Source organism: Peromyscus californicus, unplaced genomic scaffold, assembly GCF_007827085.1.
Source record: "Peromyscus californicus insignis strain IS unplaced genomic scaffold, ASM782708v3 Scaffold_8__1_contigs__length_139910024, whole genome shotgun sequence".
In the NCBI taxonomy this organism is placed as follows: domain Eukaryota; kingdom Metazoa; phylum Chordata; class Mammalia; order Rodentia; family Cricetidae; genus Peromyscus; species Peromyscus californicus.
Window position 1 is genome coordinate 117,200,312 of NW_026294606.1, and position 10,809 is coordinate 117,211,120.

At 50.8% G+C, this 10,809-nt stretch overlaps 1 protein-coding gene across 1 annotated transcript; it reads right to left on the minus strand.

The window, feature by feature from the left end:
* Nucleotides 1–7,577: 7,577 nt before the first annotated feature.
* LOC128104133 (metallothionein-1) lies at nucleotides 7,578–8,761 on the minus strand. Its single transcript, XM_052728894.1, has 3 exons — nucleotides 8,561–8,761; nucleotides 8,043–8,108; nucleotides 7,578–7,796 (listed from the first exon to the last, which is right to left on the minus strand). The coding sequence occupies exons 1-3, from the start codon at nucleotides 8,586–8,588 to the stop codon at nucleotides 7,705–7,707; spliced, it is 186 nt and encodes a 61-aa protein (XP_052584854.1). The 5' UTR covers nucleotides 8,589–8,761; the 3' UTR covers nucleotides 7,578–7,704.
* Between the last annotated feature and the right edge of the window lie 2,048 nt (nucleotides 8,762–10,809).

Below are 10,809 nucleotides of genomic sequence, written 5' to 3' on the forward strand. Positions count from 1 at the left end.
TGACAGCAACTGAGGTAAGGACCTGAGGTCCTCAATTCAAAAAGGCACTTTCTTTGCCCTACACCTGTACTGCGACTCCCAGGCCTGCACAGAACCCTGAGTCCAGGGAGATGCCCCCAAGCAAATGTGGGGTGGGGTAGCTTGAGCCTCAAGTCTTAAGTGTGACAGGGAGGTACATTCAAGGTAGACAGTTTACTAGGACTAGAAAGAAATCAGTGGATAAACGAGCCCACTGAGTCCATAACCCAAGGTAACCCTCCTCATACCCAGATGCATTCAATGTTGTTGCTGGGAACTGGGAATCCTAAGGCCCATTCCAGAGCTCACTTCCCAGTGGTTCTGTGGATCTATTTCCAGACCATGTGAATATGGCGTTCTAAGGAAGAGGGAGCCAGGTGGCCTCCAGAGGGCGGGTGAGAGCCTGGAACAGTGCTGCTCACTTTCCAAGTATCAAGGCCTGCTGCACCCAGTCCTCTGGAACTGAGTCATTCTCACCTGGCCCTGGGTAGTGCCGAGTGCACACAGTGGGCGGCGTGCAGAGTGCACGGCAGAGCCCCTCCTGTGCTGGCTTTATCCTGTGCAGCTGTTTGCTTGCCCCATGGCCTCCCTGCCTCCAGGCAGTCCCATTCCGGTTCCTTTAAGTTCACCAGGCTTCACCCAAACCAGCCTTTCAGGAAACTAATCCTGCCTGCCTGCCCGCCATTATGCTATGATGGATGTCACCTACCCGGGCTTGGAGTACATGCTCCCTAATTGCCGAGCTCTGATAGCTGTGAGGTCACCTTTGTGTCCTCCCACATTGTTTCTCTCTCCCACATCAGCCATACCTCACATTTGGATCTGTTTCTTTTTTTGCACCAAAGGCGGGTGTGGGGTTCTGTTCCATGTTCTGGCTACAGCCGAGGGTGGAGGGACCTATGGACACAGAAGTAGGTACTAGTTGATAAGGAACTTTCCTGGGGTGCCACGCCCACGACGGTGTCGCCCGCATGACAAATGCCTTGGATGAGGTGGTTACATGGGAAAGGGGGGCTTGCGGCCCTCGGGTCTATGCCCCCGGCGACCCCTTATCAATCTGCCCGAATCATGGTGCCAGGCTACACGGAACCACGCAAAATCTGCTTGCAGAGGCTGGCTGGCATTCTGCCTTTTTCTCTTTGCAGCTGTGACTATTGCTGTTTCCTTGTGTATTGATTTCAGGGAGTTAGCTCTCAATGTTCCTAATGTGTCCCATAAAGAGAATAATGATTCCTCAAAAGTGGCCTCAATACCCCCACCTATAATTCAAGCTTTTAGGCAAACAGCTAAAGAGGGTCCTAGAAGTTTGAGGGAATTTATGAATGATTTAGAGCAACAAGAACTTATAACTCAGAGAGTCGAAGATTCTAGTGAGGAGAGAATGAAAGTAAAAGTCCAGGAACTCATAAGCAATCCACACGTGCAGCCAACAGCAGCTGCAAGGAAGCAGTTACAGGAACTAACCAGTCTTACAAGAATTATCAAGGGACAAATAGAGTTTCTCATCAAGGGTCGGTGGTGGCAACCCCCTAACTTTAATCCTAGATATAATAATTATTTGGAGCCATTGCCCTTTACGGGAGCTTATGATAAACATGGGAACCAATGGGTGAATCATAATAGTATGAAAACAGAATGGCATAAGTTACAGTTTATGGAAAGAATAGCTAGGTCCCAACCCCCCTGGTGCCTTCTCACCTGCAAGCAAAGGTTAAATATTTTCACACAAATGAAACCATGGTTAGAACGATGGTGGGAAGGGTTTAATTTTGATACAAAACAAAGGTCTAATAATTATGTAGAAGGAAAAACTTCAGCTAGGGCCGTAATGTTCTCTGTCTGGATGAGGGACCACAAAAGAGGAAATAACACCTGTACTCATGAGATCTATTAATCATTCTGAGAAAATTGTGTGATCACATTGTTAATTCTATGTCTATCGCCCCACTGGCCGATTGCCATGTTTCCTCAAATGATTGTATAAAAAACACTGCTTGATCTGAGTAAAATTGCAGCAGTTTCACAGCATACTCTCGTGTCTGTGTCTGTCTGTCATTCGCCGAATCTCACTTATCCTGAGTACCTTCAACCTGTTCTCCCTCGGTCTGGTGTTCCTACTGAGACCCAGTCCGCGGCACTGGGGCTCCCCAGGTTTGCAGGCATCACCGCATTCCAAGACACTGTGCCATGCAGTACCTCCTCTGGAGCCAAGGGCCACATTCACAGCCTCCAATGAGAGAAGGTTGCCTCCAAATCTGGGAACATTCTGACTTAATGGCCAAGGGTGGACTCTGAAGGGGTGGATTCATCCTGACTTGGGTGGAGGTGGTGTGTGTGGGATAATGACTTCCACAGATAAGGAGCCTAGTCACCACCTGGAGCCCTCTCACACTGGGGAAGCCTTCCGTTTCTGTGTGCAATGCACACCCTCAGGGAACATTTTTCTAACCACAGTGCACACGGCTGTAATCTCAACCTGGTGAGCCTGAGGCAAAATTCTTGCAAGGAAGAAGAGGCCAGCCTGAGCTACATAGCAAGATTCTACCTTAAATTAAGAGGAAAGTGTGCAGTGTGCATACATTTTTACTTTCCCTGCTCCCTTTCATGGTTTTTGAAATTTTCCTGTGGATCCTAATACAGCGGGTTGTGCTCTTCGGCTTAATTATCTCTGCAATTAACATCATTTCAGTTACCAAGGAGGCTTAGGTCTGAAAGGGATAAAGATCAAAGTCTTCTCCCCACGTGGAGTCTGAGAAGCCCCAAGCAGAACTGGAAAAAACCAGGAGAGCTGGATTTCCCACTCCAAAGTCTCCTCCAAATAAGTCCTCCTGAGGAACTGGAGCAGGGCCGGCCAAAGAGTCAGAGGATGAAATTGAAGCTGGAGATGCCTCTGCACTGGGAACATGTTCCATGAGGATGGACAGAACAGGTCTGCCTCCTCACCAACAGCTGCTCCCCCTTTCCTGTGTGCCATAGATGAAGCTCAGTGTGCCTCACCTGGGTGGTTCCTGTAGGGTGGGAGCCTAACATTTAAGTCCATGTCTCTGCATTGGTGTTAAATCTCTCACCTCAGTCCCTTATCCCAAACCACACACAGAAAAGCAGACCAGAACGAGCTCATCAAATCTAGTTGCCATTCACACGCTTGCTAGAAGAGATCACATATAGCCAACAGGGTAGAATGGTAGGAAAAACAAATCCAGTTCGGTCCACGTTGCTCTCTCTACAGGTGGAGCAGCGCTGTCCCCACACCAGCCACAGCAAGTGCTCTTGTCAGATGCTGGACTGCGCCAGATGTCCCATCTGCAGACACAGCCCTGGGGACACTTGGAGCAGTCCACTGGGCAGCAGAAGTAGCAGCCTGAGAAAGAAGAGAGAGGAGATGTGAGGCAATGTTTACCCCTCCAGGCCTCACACCAAGGAAGTATTTGTTATTTATTAACTTATGAACAGGGTCTATCATAGCCTATTTTAGACTTGAACTCATCCCTCTGCCTCTACCTCCCAGGTACTGATATGAATGACATGCCCACAGTACCATGTCCTATAAGGAAAATTTAATGAAGCTCAGATGTGAACTTTAGGGTTTACATCTCAATAGAGGTAGGCTACCTGGTTCTGGGACCTAAGGACAGTGAAGGAATCCTGGAGTGGAGCAGAATGATCTTCGGGGGTCAAAGGACAGCCAGTGTCCCCAGAGTCACACTGGAACAGCTGTGGCTTCCCACCCAAGCTCAGCCCCAGCCCCAGATCTCTAAAGCAGGCCCCACCCGCTCTTCCTGCTGGAGGTACACCAGCAGGCTTTGTAGCTGCAGGAGCCTGAGCAGATGCAGGAGCTGCCTGTGGGGTAGAGAAAGATCAAGTGAGCTGGAGACACAGGCAGGAGCCAGGGGACAATCCCCGAGGCCAGCACTCACAGCTGTGCATGTCCAGACCTTGCTCTGTCTCAGATGGAACACAGAGAAGCATGCCATTGGGCCTCCCCACCCTACTGCTGGGAAGTACAGTCATTCTCAGAGGTTTCTCCTACAGGGAAAGAAAGAAAGAAAGGCGCTCCAGCCACAGTGGGTACAGATAGGTGGTGATGGACAGGAAGGCTAGAGCCCACTCTTATGAGACCCTTGAAATGAGACCCTTGAGAGAAGGAAGGAGGAATGGAACTTTGCAAGCTCCAAAGTATGGTGAAGCTGCTGAGAGACAGAGACAGAGACACATACAGACAGACAGAGACACACACACACACACAGAGAAACACAGAGACACACACAGAGACAGAGACACAGAGACACACAGAGAAAGAGACACACAGAGAGACAGACAGACAGATCACGAACTAGCAATGGGTTCCTTAGAGAGATAACTAGCAACACATAGTAAGGAGCCCACTTTATCCAGAAATGAAAATGTGTCCTCTGAAGTCGTTTACCAGTGGCACAGGAGCAACTGGGGTCCATTTCCAACGCAAATGGGTTGAGGTCCAAAGGAATTGGCCAAAAGTCAGGCTTCTGAGAGGCACGTGGAAGCCTAGGAACCTGCCTGCTCACTTTATAGCGAAGGCCCCACTCTGTGTGCAAAGGTCCTGCCCAGACCTTGCACCCACAACTCAGTTGACCTGTAGTTGACTAGGCTGTGCAGAATGTCCAGAGGACCCACTCTTCGGTTCCCTCATAGGGGAAGGGCAAACAAACTCTTGTATTATCCCACAAAGGAAAAGTCCCAGATGCAAGAGCCAGCCCAGGATGACAGCAATTTAGGACATGACCCGAGGTCTTCATTCCCCCAGAAGGCACCTCCTCAGCCTTCTATCCACCCTAGTGACTCCCCGGGGATGCACCTGCACCTCTGGGTGCAGCCAACAGGCACCTGACCAGTTCAATGATGTCACGGAGGGGGAGAAGGTGGTGGTGGTGGTGGTGGTGTGTGTGTGTGGGGGGCGGTGTGAAGTGTGGACCTCAGTTTTTGAACTTTAGCAAGCCAGACAAGGCAAGGTGGACCTGCCTTCAGGAGCTCCACCAGAAAGCAGGCAGTGGACAAAATGAACCCACTCAGTTCAGAAGTCAAGATGTGACCTCCTCTAACTCAGGCGCAATCAGTGTGGAGGCTGGGTACTGCGCACCCTAAGGCCCATGCCAGGTATCTTACACCAAGCTGGAAGTGCTAAGCAAAATTCGAAGAGGCTGAGGCCCCGCAGGGTGGCCTATTAGGACAGAAGACTGGCAGCTTCCAAGTCCGCACCCGGCGGGCTGCAACGGCCCCGCCCTCTTCGCAGCACCGGTGAACTCGCGCCCATTGTCACGCTACGGGGGTGTGGCTGAGCTGAGCGCAAGCTTCCCGCTGGGCGCAGTCTCCGTGTGCAGAGTGCACCCAGCGGCCAGGGCGTTTCTTCTGCACCCGCCACTGGGCGGCCCCGCGGGAGGCGGGGTTTTGCGCTCAGCTCTAAGCTGCGTGCAGTCACTCAACGTCCCTTGGAGAGTTCTAGCAAATACGCTGGCCATCCCTCCCCCTTAGAGTTCCAGGAACCTAGTCGCGGCTGTCTCCCACCCTCAACTCTACACTATGGAGGTCACTTTGGTCTTCTCAAAGCCTCTTTACCTCATCTCTGAGCTCAAAGTGCGAGTGAGGGAGGCGTATGTCGACCCACGTCACCTTTGCTTCTGCCACATTGCCTGTCTTTGTCCCCACCTCCATCTTTGGCTCCCTTGTACCCAGTAAGAGGGTTTGGTTTCCCTTGTACCCAGTAAGAGGACAGACACAGGGCTTTGTCTCTGTCTTCCAATGCAAATGGGTTGGGGTCCAAAGGAACCAGCAAAAAATCAGGCTTCTGGGAGGCACGTGGAAGCCTAGGAACCTGCCTGCTCACTTTATAGCTAAGGCCCCACTCTGTGTGCAAAGGATGCCCAGACCTTGCACCCACAACAGATAGAGACAGGCGTGGGTTCTTGGCCTAAGACTATTCTAGGCTCTCTATAGCCAGTGAGCCCTCCCCAGTCCACTGGGCAGTTTTGACGCAAAGCACTTCATTTAGAGTCAGAAGATTATATATGTGGGGAACTTCCTCCAACCCCTGATCACGCTGCTGGAATTTGAAAGAGCAAATTCATCCTGATTTGCAAGGAACCTCCACCAAGTCACAGCAGTGGAAGCCCTCCCAGGGAGCCGTCTAGTGCTGCTCAGGGTCCATCAATGAGCTCCGTCAGCGTCTCTGGGCCAGTGCAGCTCCAGGTGTGTGCTGCACACAGTCACTGTCATGAGCAGCTGTGTGAAGTGCTTAAATTCGTTTCCCTGTGTCTTCTTGGAATTTACTTTTGTACAAATAGTACCATTTACCAAGTATCAGGATTGAGGTTCATAGAAAATAGTAACTGTGGGGGGTCAGGTATATGGCTCAATGAGTAAAGTGCTTGCTGCTCAGGCTTGAGGACCTGAGTTTGAATCCCCAGCACCTACATAAAAAGCCAGGAGTGGTGGTACAAGTCTGTAACCCCCAGTGTTGAGCTGAGGGTGGGTGGAGAGAGGTGGGTCACCAGGATTTGATGGCCACCCAGTCTGACAGAAATAAAAGAAGTTCTAAATTCAGCAAAAGATCTTGTCTCAAAAATGTCAATCTTCCACATTCACCACAAGCACACACACACACACACACACACACACACACACACACACAGAGAGCCCAGGCTGTTCTAGTACCCAGCCCCTCCTGCTCCTACTTCTCAAATGCTGGGGTTACACCTGACCCCACTTTTAAATGGCCTGGTGGCACAGTCCTGAAATGCCAGGTACTTGGGAAGCTGAGGCAGGGGAATCAAACATTCAAGGCCAGACTGGGCTGCAAAATGAGTTCCAGGCTAACCTAAGAAACTTGGTGAGATCTGGTGTCAAAACAGCCAAAGATGCTCTAACACATCTCTCCACCAAAAAAGAAAAAAAAAAAAAAAAGCTCAGTGTTAGAGTTCCTGACTAGCATGCTAGACATCCTCACTAGACATGTTACTCAGTAACCCACCCAACACATAACCCACAATGTGAGGCACCTCTGACACTGGAATAGAAAGGGAATATGAATAAAGGGTCGAGATGTTTCTGTGCTGTGAGGGTGGGACACTACACACACACACACACACACACACACACACACACACACACACACACACCCCCCTAACCCAGCTCACAGCTGCAGTCTTCCATTCAGAGGAAACTCATAATGTAATTCAACTTTACCCTAAGATACTTCCCCCTCTTTTGGGGCTGGAGGTGTAGAGATAAAGGGACTAATGAGTCCAGAACCAGATCCCCAAACTATCGAGTCAATCGGTCACCCCAGTTCCTTCTTTCTTTTTTTTTTCTTCGAGACAGGGTTTCTCTGTGTAGCTTTGGAGCCTGTCCTGGAACTCACTCTGTAGACCAGGCTGGCCTTGAACTCACAGAGATCCGCCTGCCTCTGCCTCCTGAGTGGTGGGATTAAAGGCGTGCACCACCACCACCACCACCACCACCACCACCACCACCACCACCACCCAGTCCAGTTCCTTATTTCTAAGTCACACAAAGAAAACCAGAGGTAGAATCAAAATGGCTTTTTATTCACATATTTTGTAGAAAAGGGGGTTTAGTAAACAGGACAGAGCCGCATGAAAAACTCCGGGTTGGTCCATACTATTTACACGTGGGAGGGGCATTGTCCTCACATCAGGCACAGCACGTGCACTTGTCCGATGCCCCTTTGCAGACACAGCCCTGGGCACACTTGGAGCAGCCCACGGGGCAGCAAGAGCAGCAGCCTGGAAACAGGGGAGGAGAGGAAGAGGTGAGAGCTGGCTGAAGACCTGTTTCTTGCCCCCAACAAGAAGGGGGTTGTCTTAGAACAGCTCTGGCCTGAGACAATACACCAGCCCTGGGAGCTGTAGCGCAGAAGGCTTGGAGGAAGAGCTGAACTGCCTCGGAAGCAAAGGGCATTCCTCAGAGCCAGCTCTGTGAGTGTTCCCGCCTAACCGTAGCCACCACCTGAGGTATCCTTCCCTACTCACTCTTCTTGCAGGAGGTGCACTTGCAGTTTTTGCAGCCGCAGGAGCTGGAGCAGGTGCAGGGGCTGCCTGTGGAAGAGAAAGGAGACAGCAGTGGGTAGAGAGAAATGCAGGAACACACCGGGGGGGCGGGGGGACGACAAGGCCACTCAGGACTCCAGGAAGCCTAGCCCCACTTCTCACCGAGTAGGGTAGGGCTTGCGTTTTTGATGCCCAAGACACAACGGTCCCTCACCTCTCTCCTAGTCTAGGCAATTCATAATAAGTTTAATATAATGCCTGGGGCTCAACCCAGATGTCCCCACTACCTGACCAACAAAGGAGCCGTTCGGATAATGTTAATATTTCAAGAATAGATGAAGGTGCTTGCAGAAGGAGACGCTAAAAAAAAACCTTGAATGCATCTCCAACTAAAAGCGCGATTCCCGCCGAGACCCTAGACTACATCCTCTACAGCTGCGGGAATCCGCTCTGCGGTCCTTACTGGGTATTCTAAAGACCAAGAACCGGGCGTCTCTTACCGGTGGAGCAGGAGCAGTTGGGGTCCATTCCGAGATCTGGTGAAGCTGGAGCTACAGAGCAAGGGACGAGAAGACAGTCAGGCTTCTGGAAGTCGTGATGATGCCTAGCGGGCGGTCTGCTCTTTATAGTCGTGGGACCGGTCCGGGCGCAGAGTTTGCACTCAGCAACCGGTTGCTCTTGCCCTCGCTGAGTCACGCGCCTCGCGTCCTTGGCAGAGCCGAGCGCACCCTTCGGGCGGGCGGGGTGCAGAACTCCCTAGGGCGCTGGAGTGCACTGCGGGACCGCCCCTTTGGCACCGCTGGCCCGGGAAGGAGGCCCTGTGTGACAATGCGGTACATCGTGTCCCTGTAGTGCCTTCCCTGAGATTACAGCCTATCATTACTCCGGTGCATTACGAGAACTCACCCCGGGGCCCCCGACTGTCCCCCTAAATCCATCCGAGGCGCCTGCTCTCGGCTTCTCCTTTCCCGGAGTTCCTGGGCAGCCGCCAGCCGGGTCATCACGTCTCTGAATTGAAGCTGGCAGAAGCAAAGGAGACAGTTTTGTAAAAAGACAAGCCTTGATCATGAACTTTCCCAGTCCTCATTGTCCATCTGTCCCATCATAATCCTTGGTACTCTTCCTCCTGGACACAGCACCAGGGCCAAACAAGTCTCATCTTAACACCTTCATTCCGGGCTCCTGAGAAGTCTAGGCACATTCGGAGACTGGGTATCGCACACCTTACTTACCCTATCTGCTCTACTCCAGGGTAGCGGTTTTAAAAACTGGGGATGTTGCCGGGCGGTGGTGGCGCACGCCTTTAATCCCAGCACTCGGGAGGCAGAGGCAGGCGGATCTCTGTGAGTTCGAGGCCAGCCTGGGCTACCAAGTGAGTCCCAGGAAAGGCGCAAAGCTACAAAGAGAAACCCTGTCTCGAAAAACCAAAAAAAAAAAAAAAAAAAAAAAAAAAAAAACTGGGGATGCCTTCCCTCCAGTGGGATCATTTTAAGTGGTATCCAGGGACTACATTAGATTAAAACGCGATAGAAGTCGCGATTTATTTATTTATTTATTTTATTGGTGGTTTGCTTGCTCTCTTAGGCTCTTTAATGTTTTGGTTTATTTGGAAACAGGGTCCTGTGATTCAACATCTCAGCCTCCCATGTGGTGGAATTACAGGCCTTATCTTAATTTTTGTACGTGACTTGATTTCCTCATGACTGTTAGACGAAACTGTTGGCATGTAGGGTTAAGCTTAGCTGACCTCTAGCCTCCGGTAACTCTGAAGCTAAAATGTTGTGGGTGATACAGTCAGAGAGATTATCCGTGCTCTGCTGTAGCCCACCTGCTTGATGCTACTAAATACAATACCAAACGGATTGATCATGCCTTTCTTTAATTCTCTGTCTGAAAGAGCTACTGTAGCCTCTCACGCCATGAAACTCAGCATTCCAGGCAATGTTCACTTACTGAGCCATGGTCCCTCATATTTGGCTCAGAAAAAAAGCTGTCATTTTCTATAAAGCAATATCTTCTGTGTTTGTTGTTTGTTTGAGACAGGGTCTCTCTTTGCAGGCTGGTGAAGCTGCCCTTGGACTCCTGATCCATCTCCTGAGGCCAGGCCTCAGAGTGCTTATCTTACCCAGACAGTGGACAGAGTACAGGATGGGCGGGAGGGGGGTGGCTGGACATGGGAGCAGACCGGACTCTACTTAGCAGAGCACACAAGTTTGCCTTTTCCTCCATTTTCGAGGCTTGAGGGCATGCATAATCAAATTATATGTCCTCCTATGCATGAAATTCTCCTGTGGATGCCCACAGACTGGTCTGCCTCACTAGCTGCAGGATCCCAGTTCTGAAATTGAGTATGCCTCCACCTCAGGAAGAATCAATTTAGGTGATATCTTCAAATAAGGAGACAAGGAAATTTTAGCCACTCTGAACATACAATACACCACAGTTCCACCCACAGGAAAAGGCAAACCTGTGTGCTCTGCTAAACAGAGTCCGGTCTGTTCCCATGTCCTGCCCACCCCCCTCCCACCCATCCTGTACTCTGTCCACTGTCTGGGTAAGATAAGCTTAAGTCCACTCATGTTCACAGTCACTAGGCCAAGTGAAGAGCAAAGGATATGAGAAGTTAGCCAGGCTTTGGGGTCTGTAAAGAGGCTGAGGCAGCAGCCTGGCCACAGGGGCTTTGTACTCATCATGTGCATTTCCTTGGTCCACGATCAGGAAGGCTCCCTCCGAAGCCTCCATCCCACAG